Source organism: Lepisma saccharinum, chromosome 4 (genome assembly GCF_977018435.1).
Source record: "Lepisma saccharinum chromosome 4, izLepSacc3.1, whole genome shotgun sequence".
In the NCBI taxonomy this organism is placed as follows: Eukaryota; Metazoa; Arthropoda; class Insecta; order Zygentoma; family Lepismatidae; genus Lepisma; species Lepisma saccharinum.
The window spans coordinates 37,886,186-37,906,515 of NC_139232.1; the positions used below are offsets into that span (position 1 = coordinate 37,886,186).

At 33.2% G+C, this 20,330-nt stretch overlaps 1 protein-coding gene across 12 annotated transcripts in view; it reads left to right on the plus strand.

Moving 5' to 3' along the window:
- Nucleotides 1–20,330, plus strand: part of Camta (Calmodulin-binding transcription activator) — an 816,835-nt gene that overhangs the window by 194,285 nt on the left and 602,220 nt on the right. For all 12 annotated transcript variants that reach the window (XR_014441594.1, XM_083120430.1, XM_083120424.1 and 9 more), the window contains exon 3: nucleotides 1,468–1,803. Coding sequence is in view for 11 of the 12 variants with exons in the window: in XM_083120430.1 (XP_082976556.1) it covers nucleotides 1,468–1,803 (336 nt within the window). In the remaining variant the exon portion in view is untranslated. The remainder of the gene's footprint in view (nucleotides 1–1,467; nucleotides 1,804–20,330) is intronic.

The window sequence follows — 20,330 nt, forward strand, 5'->3', positions numbered from 1 at the left end:
ACCCCAAATTGCATGTTTTTGTGCAATATGTTATCTAGTGCTTCGAATTGGAAATCTCAGGTATGTTAGTTGTACTAAACCTGAGGACTCTGAACATGGTTGGCACGAGACGGGCTTGTAAAAATCAGGACGAGAACGAGACCAGACTCTTGGAGACTTGTCTAAACGAGACCGAGAGCGAGACAGATTTCTGTAAGATCGAGACGAGACCGATACGTAGTGTTCTAGACTTTGGTATGACATTCAAAAATTTACCTAAACCAAATTTAAATTACTACACGACTTCTGCAGGCAGACCAAGCGGATATTTATGTAATAATTTGTAGATCTTTTATATATTTTGTTTAAAGCAATTGCCAAGTTGATCCTTTAGTGACAATTGAGCCTTCCTGATGGCGTAGTGGTAACGTTCGATACCCGGTGGAGGCACATAAGTCGTTCGGATCCCACTTTAAACTGTAGGACGAGTCCCAATTAGCCTCTCTGTGCATAAAAATGGACTTAAAAGAACAAATCAATCAACAGCACATTATGAACTTTTGCCATATCATGTGCGAGTATCAAGGATTCATGGACCTTGCTCGCTTTCCCTTTTCCCATATAGGACACCACGGAACTTCTGCCCAGCCACCTAATGTCGTGGACCTTGGAATACCCAAGTTAGTCGTCAGTGTTTACTTTGTACAGGAATCTCTGGAGTGAGCGAACGAAAACAAATCTCTACGCAAGTAGTGTCTCGAGAGACGTCGACCAATGAACTCGTGATAGGGGAAGTGGGTGCAGCTACCAGCTGTTCGCAGCAACCCGCACTGCTTTGCTCCGCCATTTCACTTTTTCTTTTCCTCTTCCGTTAGATGCGGCTTTGCTCCACAGATTCTATAGACAGAGTATATAGTTATGAGGAACTGAAGAATCTTTGAATTCTCTCTCTACCCCTTAAGTTTCGGTACCGCACGAGGGAGGGCTTTCGTAAGCTGCTCCTTTCGTGACTTCAAGCCTCTACTTTATTCTTTTCAAGATGTCAACGCTACTACTGTAAATAAGGAGTAAACCCGTATAATTTCCAGCATAGTATTAACAGATTTTGGTTAATATTGTGAAAACTTTTAGACATTTACAGATTGTTCGTGAAACAACAACAATTTTATATTAAATATTAATGCAATGTACTTTTATGGGTGTTCTTTCTTATTTGTTCGACGTTTCGTAAATTTCTTTGATCTGTTGTTGTTCCAGTTCTGATTGTTTTGATTTGATACTTTGTTTAAATCATTTTTGCTATTGACAAAAACACATGTGTATGTGTTCGGAATCGAACAAATGGAGAAGTGTAACCACAAAAAAGTACAGTTTTTACATTAGTGTTTAATATTGTGGAAAAATTTTGCTTAGTAATTATTATGCTATTTATTCGAGATTTCTCTTTACAATATTTTTTTATCGCACATTGTTTCCTGTTTATTGCAGGCGTAGGATCCAATCGATCGACGGAAACAGACGGTATTGAAAACACAGACAACAACAACAACAGTACTAATAATATCAACAGTGGTCACAGCGGTAGTGGTAGTAGCAGTAGCGGCACCAGTGGTTCCAGTAGTTCCAATCCCAATAGCAGGCTTGTGAGGAGCGGTGAACTCGGGAATAGCAGTGGTGTATTAGGTGTAGCGAGTGTCGTGCCAGTTGAAGACGTTGGGACGATATCCGAAGCGAATGATGGCTCTACGAGTAGTAGCTCGGCAGATCCAGGCAGCATGGAACGAGCAAGAGTGAAGATAGAAAGGGAAGAGGCCAGGTTACCAGGTAAGTTGACACCTACTATATTGATTTGCGTTTTTAGACATCTATTGAGGATTATACAAAATGAGGAAATAAACTAATTCGTCTAGTAGTGGGATATCGATATTCCCATAGCTTTAATGGACATTATCAGATAGCGAATATCTGTCGATGTTACTCAAGTATGCATTCCATTTTGTGCCTGTTCTTTAAATTGTTATATTTATTTAGTGAAATTTCCGGTACAGCATAAGCCATTTTAAACCGGAAGGAAACAATAGTAATAAAACAGTAAAACTAAACAAAACAGTACCAAGATAAACAGAGCTCAGTTTCACAATAGCATTACTTATGTACAAATGTTTGTAAGTTGGTGATAAAAGACGAATAACAGGTTGAAATATCTATTTGGTTTGAGATATTGTGAAACTGATTAGGTAGCCAATGAAATAATGAACGTTGTATGCGTGAGAGTCTGGGAGTTGCAGTTTGATTTTTTTTATTTCTCCGTGTTTTATGTCCAGGCGCCGTAAGGGAGAGTTCGTGAAGTGGGATGCTATATCTCAAGTTTCTATTTATGACCTTTATAGACATTTCGTATCTGCAATGTACTAGTATCTACTTGATTCTGGGGTATTAATTGTAAATTTTCGAGCAGGTCTCTCGTGGATAGGTGTCTCAGGGCCGGTACTTTAAATCGAACGATGGAGAGGGAAAAGTTGAGAACACTGTCGATCTTGGAGGTATGTTCCAGACGGATGAACAGTATTCTACAATACTGACGAGAGCTTTCTAGAAGTTGTTTTTAGAAAATATTATTAGGGTCCAGTTTTCCAATTTAAGTGTCTTGTTACCATTATTTTGCTAAAACCACTGCAATCGAGTTTTGGAACTAATTCATATACAAACGTCTTATTCGTAAGACGTATCAGAACTTGTTTCTGTCAGTCTCTGTTGGCAATATTTATAATCAAGCACTGTGAAGTCAGAGATTCCTCGCTTTAAATCCTAGTTAAAACATGAATGTTTCCATGATTTTTCATTTATTATTAATCGAATCTATCGATCTCGAAAGGTAGAAGAACAACGGAAAATTTCAGACACAACGAAAGTTGTTGCTTCAACTCAAATTCAACTCAGAATTTAGAGTAATGAAGAAATACTTATAATTTTTAATTCTCTTGCGGCTCTTACTCTTTGTTTTGAACAAGATGATATAACAGCTCAGTTTTTTAAACGACGCCATGTTTTTAAACCCTCTATTTTATTGATATCGTAACAGTGTCATTCAGACCATGCCTAATTGCTCCCATGTCTAGACATTCTTTCCGAATGCCAACATGCCTGGATTCCTTGATATGTAAATTTATGATAGATCGTAATATCTAATTCGGAATATTTCCCATCGCACCCCACTCTTAAGTTGTATGCTAGTGTATCTGTTAAGATAAATATTATCGGATGAAACAAGTACGTATTAACCATATCTAGTCGTAATTTAAATCAAGGAGAGGATCAGATCTTGCATTGTTCCGCGAGTAGGGGTAGTTGTTTCAGTTTATAACGATAACAAGCGTGCTTGACATAAATTCACCTACAGAAAATGTCAAGGGAAAAATGATTTTTTTTTATGTATTAATATTGCTACAACCAAGGGTTAACTACGATCATTTTGTTTATTTAGGTGGTTCCCAAAAGTCACCGAGTTTGTCAATGTTCAGAATTATCGATCGTGGACCTGCTATGTGATGTGCCTTCACCGGAAGATCGAACCCGGAATTATTTGATTGCAATTTGTAATGAAACCTAGAGCCTCCCCGACGTCGTATTAGTAACGTTGTCGTTGTGTAATCAAAGGGCTGCTGGTTCGATCCCCGCTGGAGGCACATTTCCCCGTAGTTGGGATCCCACTTTAAACTGCAGGTCCAGTTTAGATTATTCTGTCCACGGATAATATGGACATAAAAACAAAATTTGGCTTGGACTAGTTTTTTTAGACTTGATTACAAGGTGACAGCGTTGCCACTATGCCATTGGGTAACAGTAGAGGTTGACCGACTTAAGTTCGCTCGCTATTTAATATTCGCAATTCATTTGCACGTACTTATAACTAATTTGCACGGGTTTTAATTAATTCGCATGTACTTAGAATTCATTTGCATGTACTTAGAGTACTTTACATTTATGTATTTGCATGTTTATAACTTTTATGAATATATATTTATTTATTTTATGAAAAATATGTATATAGAAGGTAATTAGAGGTACTAAACGCTATGCATATGGTTTTACATCCATTACTGCAAAGTATGTAATGTATAAATCGATAATAATTAATGTTTATAATATTGAAAATAAGTTTTCTATGGTTTATGAACCGCTATGAACGGAGGTAATGGGTGTAGGTACAGGTTCAATTACGATTGGGGACGGTCCCGGTGCTCGAACCCGCGATATGTAATATTATTAATTAGTACTATGTAATAATGTATGTTATTATGGTATGAAAGACGATGATCTCAGACGCCAGACAGGAGACTGTGAACTCCGCAGGTAGAGGAGAAAGGAATTTGGGGGAAGAGCGGTCAAGGTCAAATGACGTCAGAACAAAGGAAGAAGCTGATTCACCAATCAGAGAACGCGTCGGTAGATTTTCAGAACCGGTTTTTTCAAGGTTAACCAGTACGCAAGAACAGGGGAAAGCTATGCAATACTGTAGGGCAGGGGAGGTATTCAACCAGACAACAAAGGATGTCTGAGAATGCGCAGCAAGGGTCAAATCTCTGAAGCTATGCGGTTTCCGCCGCCAATTAATATTCCGCTCAGGTTTGCCTCCAAGGCACAGGACGCTTTAGCGCAGGGTTTTTTTATCTGTACTATGAAGAAGGGAGAGCTATTAGGGACGGGGCCTACAGTTTTCACCATTTTCTTTTATCACGGGGTAACGAACCTAGGACCCTTTGATTATTGATTTAGGTAGTAAATGTATGTTACTGTGTGCTATTTAACTTAATTTTGAGTTTATTTTTTACCAAACTTTGACTTTATGTCAAACATTTTCACAGCTTATCCTTATTTTTACCAAAATAACACTATTTGTACTATTCAGGCAACACTTTTATTAAATTTGGACTCACAAAGACATTTTTTTCAACGTTTAACTTATTATTTTACAACTTTATATTAATTTTTTACCAAAATAACACTATTTGTACTATTCAGGCAACACTTTTATTAAATTTTGGACTCACAAAGACATTTTTTTCAACGTTTAACTTATTATTTTACAACTTTATATTAATTTTTTACCAAAATAACACTATTTGTACTAATCAGCAACATTTTTTATTAAATTTTGGACTCACAAAGACATTTTTTCAACTTTTAACTTATTATTTTACAACTTTAAGTTAATTTTTTACCAAAATAACACTATTTGTACTATTCAAGCAACATTTTTTATTAAATTTTGGACTCACAAAGACATTTTTTTCTACGTTTAACTTATTATTTTACAACTTTATATTAATTTTTTTACCAAAATAACACTATTTGTACTAATCAGGCAACATTTTTTATTAAATTTTGCACTCACAAAGACATTTTTCAACTTTTAACTTATTATTTTACAACTTTATGTTAATTTTTACCAAAATAACACTATTTGTACTATTCAAGCAACATTTTTTATTAAATGTTGGACTCGCAAGGACATTTTTTCAACTTTTAACTTATTATTTTACAATTTTATGTTAATTTTTTACCAAAATAACACTATTTGTACTATTCAGGCAACATTTTTTTATTAAATTTTGCACTCACAAAGACATTTTTCAGCTTTTAACTTATTATTTTACAACTTTATGTTAATTTTTTACCAAAATAACACTATTTGTACTATTCAAGCAACATTTTTTATTAAATTTTGCACTCACAAAAAACATTTTTTCAATTTTTAACTTATTATTTTACAATTTAATGTTAATTTTTTTACCAAAATAACACTATTTGTACTATTCAGGCAACATTTTTTATTAAATTTTGGACTCGCAAAGACATTGTTTCAACTTTTAACTTATTATTTTACAAGTTTAGGCTTATTTTTACCAAAATAACACTATTTGTACTATTCAGGCAACATTTTTTATTAAATTTTGCACTCACAAAAAACATTTTTCAATTTTTAACTTATTATTTTACAACTTTATGTTAATTTTTACCAAAATAACACTATTTGTACTATTCAGGCAACATTTTTTATTAAATTTTGTATTTACAAAGAGATTTTTTTACAACTTTTTAACTTATTATTTACAAGTTTATACCTATTTTTAACCTAAATAACACTATTTATACTATTAAGGAAAGACTTTTAGTTATATTTTCGACACACAAAGTGTGTGTTCTCAACTTCTATCTGTTTATTTCACAAGTTTAGGCTTATTATTACCAAAATAATACAATTCAATCTGTTCAGGAAAGACTTTTAGTCGCATTTTCGACACACAAAGTGTGTGTTCTCAACTTCTATCTGTTTATTAGGCTTATTATTACTCAAATAACATTATTTATACTATTCAGGCAACATTTTTTTATTAAATTTTGGACTCAGAAAGATATTTTTACAACTTTTTAACTTATTATTTTACAAGTTTATACCTATTTTTAACCTAAATAACACTATTTACACTATTCAGGAAAGACTTTTAGTTACATTTTCGGCACACAAAGTGTGTGTTCTCAACTTTTATTTGTTTATTTCTCAAGTTTAGCCTAATATTTACTCAAATAGCACGATTTGATCGTGTCTTTTATTACATTTTGGACACACATACACACACACACACACACACACACACACACACAGAGAGAGAGAGAGAGAGAGAGAGAGAGAGAGAGAGAGAGAGAGAGAGAGAGAGATATTTCCAACTTTACAGGATTATTCTCCAAGTTTACTCAAATAACACAATTTAAATGTGTTGTGAATTAGATTTTGTACACACGACGTGTGTTTTGTCAACTTTAACCCTTTCATTTTTAAGTTTATTTTACCAAAGTAAGACGGCTTAGTCTATTCAAGAAAGTTTTCAATTATATTTTGGATGCAAAAGTATATTTTGTCAACTTCTACCCTTTTATTTTACAAGTTTAGGCTTATTTTTACTCAAATAACACAATTTCATCTATTTAGGCAACATTTTGTTTCTTATATTTTACTCACAAAGACATTTTTTCAATTTTTAATGTATTATTTCACAAGTTTATGTAATTTTTTATTCTAATAACACAATTTTAACTATTCAGGCAACATTTTTTATTGCGATTTGGATTTACAAAGAGATTTTTTTAAAATTTTTGTATTAAATTTTCTATTTATTGTATTTCACATTCACTAATTTTTAAAGTTTTACTTTTTATTTTTATCTAAAAACTAAAGAAAAAAGTATTTTTAACTAAAAGTTATTTTATAGTTTTCGGTTTTCAGATTTCCACAATGCTATTTTTGGTTCTGTATTTCTATATTAGGATATTACAGTTCTAAGGTGTGTATAATATTTCAAAGTATTTTCAGGGTGTATTTGTTAATGCATTTGGATGATAACTATTAGGTTTTTGGACGAACTAATGTTAAGAATATTTCAACCAATCAGAAAACGCGTCGGTTTTATTTCAACCAATCAGAGAAGGCGTCAGTTTGCTTATGAGGTATAAAAACTGCGTAAAAGCAAGCAGAAGCTATTTTGAGAAGTATTTCTGAAGCATTGCGTCAGAGAAGACATCAAGTTGTGATTATTGTCTGAGATTTGAAGACAAAGAACTCAAAAGAAGCTATAATTAAGGTAAGTGAATTGTTACATATATGTATGGTGCTTTTAAATAATGCGTAAATGCAAATATTGAAACGAAGAAAACGTCAATGCAAACCAAAAAGAATATGCGTAATGTGAACAAGTACTACAACTATTTTTCTATTTTTCAGGTGCTTCTAATTTTGTATGTGTGACTGAAAGGGACCATTAGTAAAAGATGGCGTCTTCAACCTCCACAAACAAGGCTAACCACACTGCGGTGAGTACCTCGCAAGAGATTTTACCACTGGAATGTATATTTCTCCACTAGTTTTTGAAATAATATATAAATCCAGAAAACAAAGAAACGAAAAAAGTAAATACAGAAATGAATATGCGTAATATAAACAAGTACTACAACTATGTTTCTATTTTTCAGGTGTTCTTATTTGTGTACCTGTGAGTGGAAGGATCTATTACTGGAAATAACGCCAACAAAGTAACCAACAAGGACATGAGTCAAATAATTGCATCATGTCCATGTTTTTCCAATTATATCTATAAGGACTGTGTGTTGGAGACTTTGAAGAGGTATACACCTGGCAAGTATATTATATGCTGGGGATGTTATTCTAATCAAGGCAACCAATTAGCCCACGATTGTGTAGTTAACCATTTCTACGAGTGTGAGTGCGTATGCTGTAAAGATGAAGATTTACTCTCTGAACGTTATTTTATTTGCCAAGGAGAACGCTGTTTGAATAAATGCCAACGATGTTTTAAGTGGATGTGCGAGAGAATCCAGTATTATTTACAGGACTTGGATAACACAAAACATATTTTTGATTTTTATATTACTAACCATGAGGATGTTGCGGATGCTTTGACGGCACACGAGGTACAGACAGAATACAAAGCTTTTTATAGTGTATTATGTGAAATTTCAAACAATATCGAACTAGTGAAAACTCTTATAGATCCTATACGCTCAGCAGAGCTTACTTATGGTAGCACAGGATTTTTGTGAGAGTTGAATAGAGACTGACTAATAACACCGAAAATGGTGCAATACATTATTGATGTACAAGGATTTATTTATAACAGAAAATTTATATTGCGTGAGATTTGTGTGAGTTCTACAAATTTGGACACTGTGTATTATGCGCTTGTGAGTGTTCCCGATTATTTCAAAGAGAACAAAGAATCGCGCTGGGTTAAAGACAATCTCCATGCATTAATGTATGATATTCCTTGTGGATGTGAAATATACTATGTCCGGAGGGCAGTTAGGAACTTGAACTGTCAAGGTGGTACATTTTTCTGCAAAGGAAAATCCCAAATTATCAAAGATTTGTTTAATATTGATAACATTGTTGATTTACAAACTGTAAACTGTCCATCCCTTAAGAATTTGTATATGTTTCAAGGAGGATTGTGCAAGTATCATTCTGATACTTCTCCCCCAGCTGAACAAGGTTGCGCATTCAGAAATGTTCAAAGACTTGTATGTTGGTACAATAATAAAAATATTAATGTGTAATGTATTTAGTGCAAATAATAAAGATTTGTGAAAAAGAAATGTTTTCTATGTTGTTATTTAGTTTTAAAGCCTTTATTCAAGGTATTTTCAAGTATTACTGGTTTTTTGGCTGCATCAACACATGGGTTATTTCTATTTGGTTTATTATACGAGGCTACAATCACTATATGTCTATGAGGACTAAAATCCACTGATTGAACCTTAAAGCTTAGGTTTACTATGTATATTGATTAAACACAGGACAACACGAATCTTACAGAGGATTGTAGGAGGCATAGGCCCACACACCAGCGCCTTATTAGCCTGCAAGAACAACTTGTATGTTGAATTGTGACTGTTTAGCAATAATATTTATAAAGTTTATATCATTTTCATTAGATTATATATATATTTTGGATTCAAATAAAACACTCAAGTTAAGTTTTTTAAGTTTATTTTTATTTAATATACAAATATAGAATATATCAAATTTACATATATGAAAAGTACTCTACCAAAGAGCAAAAGTCACATAGGGATTACGATTTAGCCGATGCTGAAATTCTTCCATGAGGGATTTGTAGTAAGAGAGAAATTTTTGCCACTGTTTAAAGTTGAGGGTGACTCCACCAGAGATGCTGGTGATTTCCACTTTTATATTTTCTCCACTGCCCTCGAAGGTGAAGTAAGGTTCTCCTATAATGTCTATAGATCTGAATCTGTCTTTTTGTGTGGGGAATCTGTTTTTGTAAGTGTCGAAGATCACATCTGATTTGTAGACGCATGATGGGTACTCTTCTTTATTTAGGACAATGTATTTTTTTCATGTTTCAAAATCAATTCAGTGTCTGCGAAAGTACCTCGAATAATGATATGCATGTTGGCATCGATGATGAATCTGGTTTCAGGTTTTATGTTGTTCATTTGGTGTGTGCCTCTGATAGACTGCATTTTGGTTTGGTATCAATAAAAAGTTTTAAAAATATGCAACTAGTGCTACAAAAGGAACGGAAATTATCGACAATTTCTGGATTATAACTAAAATTCAGTTTGCCTTTTACATATCCAATATTTACATACCAACACTAACTAGACTTCGATTTATATAAATGTAGCAGGAACTATATTTCTGAGAATCAAACTATATTAGGATTATATGTTAAACTTATACAAAACCAGATTATTCTATGTAAGTATATTTATATTGACTGGATTATTTAACAGATCAAACAGAAAGAAGGCAAATTCCACTAAACGTAGGTGATTGCATGAAAATAACTAGGTCAAGGAGTGACCAACAGTGAGCTGAGGTTATATATAGAGGTCGCTCTTCATAATTCTTACCTTCGCTGGATCGGCGAAGGAACGCACTTGTGGGCGGTAGAACCTGAATGGGCTCCACCAAGACATCGGAGACTCGAAGCAGATGTCTTGGTGGATGAACCCAAGTAGGGTCATAGGCGCTAGGGTCAATTTGGTTATTTCTTCTTGTATGAGGAACCAATTTGGCCAACTCCCCACATTAACTTACATTGCTTATAACTAATTAAATTTGAAGAAAAATTATAATCTCTTAGACTGTAAACATATTTTATATTTAGGCTGCACAAGATCCAATGATAAAATTAAAAAAATGGTAATCACCCAGACAGGGACTCGAACCCTGGACAGATAGGTTAAAACCCATCTGAGCACAAGGTATTCTTTTTTTTTGAAAAGTTAGTTATGTTAAGAAATATCGTTTGAGAACTCTTTTGGTCTGGGTCGACAGAGAAGGAGACAGCATTTCCAAAATTTTACAGACTGGATGTATTTTACCATCACTATAGAGGTTTTTACTATATGTAATTCGAAACGCTAGAGTTCAGTTAGCTTTCAAAATTGAAGTTACATAGTACAATATGTTGAAGTTTTTGTGTTTGGCACGCATAACAAGTTACACTATATCTAATTACGGACATATAATACTAAAACTTTGCTAGTAGTTGATGAGATGACAGTAAATTTGAGAGTTTTAGCATTATTTGTCCTGAAATGGATATAAGTGTAACTTGTTAAGTGTGCCAAACACAAAAACTTCAACATATTGTACTATGTAACTTCAATTTTGAAAGCTAACTGAACTCTAGCGTTTCGAATTACATATAGTAAAAACCTCTATAGTGATGGTAAAATACATCCAGTCTGTAAAATTTTGGAAATGCTGTCTCCTTCTCTGTCGACCCAGACCAAAAGAGTTCTCAAACGATATTTCTTAACATAACTAACTTTTCAAAAAAAAGAATACCTTGTGCTCAGATGGGTTTTAACCTATCTGTCCAGGGTTCGAGTCCCTGTCTGGGTGATTACCATTTTTTTAATTTTATCATTGGATCTTGTGCAGCCTAAATATAAAATATGTTTACAGTCTAAGAGATTATAATTTTTCTTCAAATTTAATTAGTTATAAGCAATGTAAGTTAATGTGGGGAGTTGGCCAAATTGGTTCCTCATACAAGAAGAAATAACCAAATTGACCCTAGCGCCTATGACCCTACTTGGGTTCATCCACCAAGACATCTGCTTCGAGTCTCCGATGTCTTGGTGGAGCCCATTCAGGTTCTACCGCCCACAAGTGCGTTCCTTCGCCGATCCAGCGAAGGTAAGAATTATGAAGAGCGACCTCTATATATAACCTCAGCTCACTGTTGGTCACTCCTTGACCTAGTTATTTTCATGCAATCACCTACGTTTAGTGGAATTTGCCTTCTTTCTGTTTGATCTGTTAAATAATCCAGTCAATATAAATATACTTACATAGAATAATCTGGTTTTGTATAAGTTTAACATATAATCCTAATATAGTTTGATTCTCAGAAATATAGTTCCTGCTACATTTATATAAATCGAAGTCTAGTTAGTGTTGGTATGTAAATATTGGATATGTAAAAGGCAAACTGAATTTTAGTTATAATCCAGAAATTGTCGATAATTTCCGTTCCTTTTGTAGCACTAGTTGCATATTTTTAAAACTTTTTATTGATACCAAACCAAAATGCAGTCTATCAGAGGCACACACCAAATGAACAACATAAAACCTGAAACCAGATTCATCATCGATGCCAACATGCATATCATTATTCGAGGTACTTTCGCAGACACTGAATTGATTTTGAAACATGAAAAAAATACATTGTCCTAAATAAAGAAGAGTACCCATCATGCGTCTACAAATCAGATGTGATCTTCGACACTTACAAAAACAGATTCCCCACACAAAAAGACAGATTCAGATCTATAGACATTATAGGAGAACCTTACTTCACCTTCGAGGGCAGTGGAGAAAATATAAAAGTGGAAATCACCAGCATCTCTGGTGGAGTCACCCTCAACTTTAAACAGTGGCAAAAATTTCTCTCTTACTACAAATCCCTCATGGAAGAATTTCAGCATCGGCTAAATCGTAATCCCTATGTGACTTTTGCTCTTTGGTAGAGTACTTTTCATATATGTAAATTTGATATATTCTATATTTGTATATTAAATAAAAATAAACTTAAAAAACTTAACTTGAGTGTTTTATTTGAATCCAAAATATATATATAATCTAATGAAAATGATATAAACTTTATAAATATTATTGCTAAACAGTCACAATTCAACATACAAGTTGTTCTTGCAGGCTAATAAGGCGCTGGTGTGTGGGCCTATGCCTCCTACAATCCTCTGTAAGATTCGTGTTGTCCTGTGTTTAATCAATATACATAGTAAACCTAAGCTTTAAGGTTCAATCAGTGGATTTTAGTCCTCATAGACATATAGTGATTGTAGCCTCGTATAATAAACCAAATAGAAATAACCCATGTGTTGATGCAGCCAAAAAACCAGTAATACTTGAAAATACCTTGAATAAAGGCTTTAAAACTAAATAACAACATAGAAAACATTTCTTTTTCACAAATCTTTATTATTTGCACTAAATACATTACACATTAATATTTTTATTATTGTACCAACATACAAGTCTTTGAACATTTCTGAATGCGCAACCTTGTTCAGCTGGGGGAGAAGTATCAGAATGATACTTGCACAATCCTCCTTGAAACATATACAAATTCTTAAGGGATGGACAGTTTACAGTTTGTAAATCAACAATGTTATCAATATTAAACAAATCTTTGATAATTTGGGATTTTCCTTTGCAGAAAAATGTACCACCTTGACAGTTCAAGTTCCTAACTGCCCTCCGGACATAGTATATTTCACATCCACAAGGAATATCATACATTAATGCATGGAGATTGTCTTTAACCCAGCGCGATTCTTTGTTCTCTTTGAAATAATCGGGAACACTCACAAGCGCATAATACACAGTGTCCAAATTTGTAGAACTCACACAAATCTCACGCAATATAAATTTTCTGTTATAAATAAATCCTTGTACATCAATAATGTATTGCACCATTTTCGGTGTTATTAGTCAGTCTCTATTCAACTCTCACAAAAATCCTGTGCTACCATAAGTAAGCTCTGCTGAGCGTATAGGATCTATAAGAGTTTTCACTAGTTCGATATTGTTTGAAATTTCACATAATACACTATAAAAAGCTTTGTATTCTGTCTGTACCTCGTGTGCCGTCAAAGCATCCGCAACATCCTCATGGTTAGTAATATAAAAATCAAAAATATGTTTTGTGTTATCCAAGTCCTGTAAATAATACTGGATTCTCTCGCACATCCACTTAAAACATCGTTGGCATTTATTCAAACAGCGTTCTCCTTGGCAAATAAAATAACGTTCAGAGAGTAAATCTTCATCTTTACAGCATACGCACTCACACTCGTAGAAATGGTTAACTACACAATCGTGGGCTAATTGGTTGCCTTGATTAGAATAACATCCCCAGCATATAATATACTTGCCAGGTGTATACCTCTTCAAAGTCTCCAACACACAGTCCTTATAGATATAATTGGAAAAACATGGACATGATGCAATTATTTGACTCATGTCCTTGTTGGTTACTTTGTTGGCGTTATTTCCAGTAATAGATCCTTCCACTCACAGGTACACAAATAAGAACACCTGAAAAATAGAAACATAGTTGTAGTACTTGTTTATATTACGCATATTCATTTCTGTATTTACTTTTTTCGTTTCTTTGTTTTCTGGATTTATATATTATTTCAAAAACTAGTGGAGAAATATACATTCCAGTGGTAAAATCTCTTGCGAGGTACTCACCGCAGTGTGGTTAGCCTTGTTTGTGGAGGTTGAAGACGCCATCTTTTACTAATGGTCCCTTTCAGTCACACATACAAAATTAGAAGCACCTGAAAAATAGAAAAATAGTTGTAGTACTTGTTCACATTACGCATATTCTTTTTGGTTTGCATTGACGTTTTCTTCGTTTCAATATTTGCATTTACGCATTATTTAAAAGCACCATACATATATGTAACAATTCACTTACCTTAATTATAGCTTCTTTTGAGTTCTTTGTCTTCAAATCTCAGACAATAATCACAACTTGATGTCTTCTCTGACGCAATGCTTCAGAAATACTTCTCAAAATAGCTTCTGCTTGCTTTTACGCAGTTTTTATACCTCATAAGCAAACTGACGCCTTCTCTGATTGGTTGAAATAAAACCGACGCGTTTTCTGATTGGTTGAAATATTCTTAACATTAGTTCGTCCAAAAACCTAATAGTTATCATCCAAATGCATTAACAAATACACCCTGAAAATACTTTGAAATATTATACACACCTTAGAACTGTAATATCCTAATATAGAAATACAGAACCAAAAATAGCATTGTGGAAATCTGAAAACCGAAAACTATAAAATAACTTTTAGTTAAAAATACTTTTTTCTTTAGTTTTTAGATAAAAATAAAAAGTAAAACTTTAAAAATTAGTGAATGTGAAATACAATAAATAGAAAATTTAATACAAAAATTTTAAAAAAATCTCTTTGTAAATCCAAATCGCAATAAAAAATGTTGCCTGAATAGTTAAAATTGTGTTATTAGAATAAAAAATTACATAAACTTGTGAAATAATACATTAAAAATTGAAAAAATGTCTTTGTGAGTAAAATATAAGAAACAAAATGTTGCCTAAATAGATGAAATTGTGTTATTTGAGTAAAAATAAGCCTAAACTTGTAAAATAAAAGGGTAGAAGTTGACAAAATATACTTTTGCATCCAAAATATAATTGAAAACTTTCTTGAATAGACTAAGCCGTCTTACTTTGGTAAAATAAACTTAAAAATGAAAGGGTTAAAGTTGACAAAACACACGTCGTGTGTACAAAATCTAAATCACAACACATTTAAATTGTGTTATTTGAGTAAACTTGGAGAATAATCCTGTAAAGTTGGAAATATCTCTCTCTCTCTCTCTCTCTCTCTCTCTCTGTGTGTGTGTGTGTGTGTGTGTGTGTGTGTGTATGTGTGTCCAAAATGTAATAAAAGACACGATCAAATCGTGCTATTTGAGTAAATATTAGGCTAAACTTGAGAAATAAACAAATAAAAGTTGAGAACACACACTTTGTGTGCCGAAAATGTAACTAAAAGTCTTTCCTGAATAGTGTAAATAGTGTTATTTAGGTTAAAAATAGGTATAAACTTGTAAAATAATAAGTTAAAAAGTTGTAAAAATATCTTTCTGAGTCCAAAATTTAATAAAAAAATGTTGCCTGAATAGTATAAATAATGTTATTTGAGTAATAATAAGCCTAATAAACAGATAGAAGTTGAGAACACACACTTTGTGTGTCGAAAATGCGACTAAAAGTCTTTCCTGAACAGATTGAATTGTATTATTTTGGTAATAATAAGCCTAAACTTGTGAAATAAACAGATAGAAGTTGAGAACACACACTTTGTGTGTCGAAAATATAACTAAAAGTCTTTCCTTAATAGTATAAATAGTGTTATTTAGGTTAAAAATAGGTATAAACTTGTAAATAATAAGTTAAAAAGTTGTAAAAAAATCTTTGTAAATACAAAATTTAATAAAAAATGTTGCCTGAATAGTACAAATAGTGTTATTTTGGTAAAAATTAACATAAAGTTGTAAAATAATAAGATAAAAATTGAAAAATGTTTTTTGTGAGTGCAAAATTTAATAAAAAATGTTGCCTGAATAGTACAAATAGTGTTATTTTGGTAAAAATAAGCCTAAACTTGTAAAATAATAAGTTAAAAGTTGAAAAAATGTCTTTGCGAGTCCAAAATTTAATAAAAAATGTTGCCTGATTAGTACAAATAGTGTTATTTTGGTAAAAAAATTAACATTAAATTGTAAAATAATAAGTTAAAAATTGAAAAAATGTTTTTTGTGAGTGCAAAATTTAATAAAAAATGTTGCTTGAATAGTACAAATAGTGTTATTTTGGTAAAAAATTAACATAAAGTTGTAAAATAATAAGTTAAAAGTTGAAAAATGTCTTTGTGAGTGCAAAATTTAATAAAAAATTTTGCCTGATTAGTACAAATAGTGTTATTTTGGTAAAAAAATTAATATAAAGTTGTAAAATAATAAGTTAAACGTAGAAAAAAATGTCTTTGTGAGTCCAAAATTTAATAAAAAATGTTGCTTGAATAGTACAAATAGTGTTATTTTGGTAAAAAATTAACTTAAAGTTGTAAAATAATAAGTTAAAAGTTGAAAAAATGTCTTTGAGAGTCCAAAATTTAATAAAAAATGTTGCTGATTAGTACAAATAGTGTTATTTTGGTAAAAAATTAATATAAAGTTGTAAAATAATAAGTTAAACGTTGAAAAAAATGTCTTTGTGAGTCCAAAATTTAATAAAAGTGTTGCCTGAATAGTACAAATAGTGTTATTTTGGTAAAAAATTAATATAAAGTTGTAAAATAATAAGTTAAACGTTGAAAAAAATGTCTTTGTGAGTCCAAAATTTAATAAAAGTGTTGCCTGAATAGTACAAATAGTGTTATTTTGGTAAAAATAAGGATAAGCTGTGAAAATGTTTGACATAAAGTCAAAGTTTGGTAAAAAATAAACTCAAAATTAAGTTAAATAGCACACAGTAACATACATTTACTACCTAAATCAATAATCAAAGGGTCCTAGGTTCGTTACCCCGTGATAAAAGAAAATGGTGAAAACTGTAGGCCCCGTCCCTAATAGCTCTCCCTTCTTCATAGTACAGATAAAAAAACCCTGCGCTAAAGCGTCCTGTGCCTTGGAGGCAAACCTGAGCGGAATATTAATTGGCGGCGGAAACCGCATAGCTTCAGAGATTTGACCCTTGCTGCGCATTCTCAGACATCCTTTGTTGTCTGGTTGAATACCTCCCCTGCCCTACAGTATTGCATAGCTTTCCCCTGTTCTTGCGTACTGGTTAACCTTGAAAAAACCGGTTCTGAAAATCTACCGACGCGTTCTCTGATTGGTGAATCAGCTTCTTCCTTTGTTCTGACGTCATTTGACCTTGACCGCTCTTCCCCCAAATTCCTTTCTCCTCTACCTGCGGAGTTCACAGTCTCCTGTCTGGCGTCTGAGATCATCGTCTTTCATACCATAATAACATACATTATTACATAGTACTAATTAATAATATTACATATCGCGGGTTCGAGCACCGGGACCGTCCCCAATCGTAATTGAACCTGTACCTACACCCATTACCTCCGTTCATAGCGGTTCATAAACCATAAAAACTTATTTTCAATATTATAAACATTAATTATTATCGATTTATACATTACATACTTTGCAGTAATGGATATAAAACCATATGCATAGCGTTTAGTACCTCTAATTACCTTCTATATACATATTTTTCATAAAATAAATAAATATATATTCATAAAAGTTATAAACATGCAAATACATAAATGTAAAGTACTCTAAGTACATGCAAATGAATTCTAAGTACATGCGAATTAATTAAAACCCGTGCAAATTAGTTATAAGTACGTGCAAATGAATTGCGAATATTAAATAGCGAGCGAGCTTAAGTCGGTCAACCTCTACTGGTAACTCTAGAGATTTTACCGTTGCCATCAAAATGAAAGTCTGAGACGCTGCTGGAAATGATCCGGTAGCTGCTAGCACCAAGGCCGTGTGCTCTGAACTTCCGCTGTTTACTTATATTACATAACAGAAACTTTATATTGAAATACTTCTTTTCGCTTTCTCGTATATTAGTAGCGTTAAGTTTTTCATGCGTGGCTGATATGACTCTTGTGTTCCTAGAAAGATATGTGACGTAAAACATGTTATTCGGAAGGAGAAGAAAAAGTCCTGTCACTACTTGTCCTTAGCATGCACGTAGGCGTGAACACACACACACACACACACACGTTGAAGCTCACACATATGCCTAGGTATATTTGGTATGTGTATATACTCGGATATGTGTTGGCATAGTTGTAGATCTATATTGATTGTCGATACAGATGTTTACCATATGTTGATGTTGTTTGTTATAGATTAATCAGTAGTCGTGCTGTTCATATTCATAGCAAACAGATGCATTAGCAGCTGGAATATTTTAATCGTGTAGCGTGATAACTAAAAATAAAGTATAATACCTAACGTACTCACTGAATGTAAATAGTCCAAATTCTCCCTCTGCAAGTGTGAGAAATTGATTCGTGAAATTCAGGGTCATTCTACCTAAAAGGACACAACAACATAGCTGAAAAGTAATTAATGAAGGCTTATTTTTTAATAACTGATATTTTGGAAGATCTCCCGATCCTACGCCGATGGATTTCTTCCTTTTGGGGTTTTGGGAAAAGTGCTTGTCTCGTCTCTCTCTGCTACCTTAGAGGACTTACGGGAACGTACCTATTACCGAGCGGGAGATAACTCAGAAAGTATGGGTTAAATGCTTTGTAAGTAATTTCTCTGCTACCTAAGCTTTCCTTTCATATCTATTATCATATCAATGATTATAATAATATATTACAATAAACGTTTAGGTTTGTCAACATTATTTGCTTAATTTGTTGGTCGTAAAGATACTCGTGCGGAACTCTTATGTGAATGTTCAAAATAGATTTCTTCTTATCATAACCATATCGACATAACTTGAAATGTTTTTCATCACGAGTATCGTAGAGAGGTAGAAAATAGCCAGAAATAGAAATCACACTCTTTTTTAACTTTTGCATTGATAAATTCTTGTTGCTTTCGTCGAAAAAAAATGTCTTAGTTCGTACCTAGTTAATGACATGGATCGTGAATACATCTATGAAATCAAATTGGAATTTGTTTTAACTTGAAGGTGCGTCTTTCTTCAAAGTGTTCAACGTTTTAAGGATTCGTTTAGATGAAAATAGCACCGCTCATTAAGACATTTGTTCATTTATGGAAGAATTTCCTTTCAAGCAGAAAATGCCCTCGACAGAATCTTGTTAATGGCCTATTCAAGCGATCGCGCAGACTTTTCTATTTGCATTTCGTTAGAGAAAGGAACATCATTACGAGCAGGTTGATGTTAATGTAGTGTTGCAGAAAGAAACCTTTTGTATTTATTTTTCTTATTGTTAAAGTGGATTTGTAAATTCCATTGCGAGCTTCAAATTTAAATAAAGGGTACCTACACATTACTGTTACCCTCTAGTAGGGAAATTAAATATTCAAAGAATGTATTTTTTGAAGCACCGGAGAAAACTGCGTTCGCAACTATGAACTCCAAAGTGGACGGAGTTAGTGCATTGAGCCGAGCAAAAATATGAAATTATTCTGGTTTCCACTTTCTCGGTTTATGAGAAATTTTGCGTGACACTGAGCGAATCCATATACGTAATCTCGGCCTGTTAACTCGGAGTTGAATATTCTTCACCTGTCTCTTTATAGGGTGACTCGACCGGATAGAAGTTTTATCAGCGCGTCTTCTAGCAATCCCCGCTCACCATTAGCGGGTTACCCCATTAGTATGGGTCAACTTCCGTGGCAGAGTATTCAGCGTTAACGTCTTATGAAACTATAGGAGACCAAATTGGAAGCCATGCGTTTGTTCCATCATCCATTTTCGTCAGCTCAGATTCATATTCGTCACAGCCATTAATTTAATTTGTTTCGATTCTTTTTATTTAGCGTCACTTTTCTGGCACTTTTGGTCAATCGCGATGATTGATGAAATTTATGAAGGGACACTCACAGAGAACACCCACACCCAGGCCGGGATTCGAACCCTGCACGCCTGGCGCCTTAGCGTGCCGTGATAACCACTTTGTCACGAAGGTCGGCTCTTAGCCATTAATAACAGA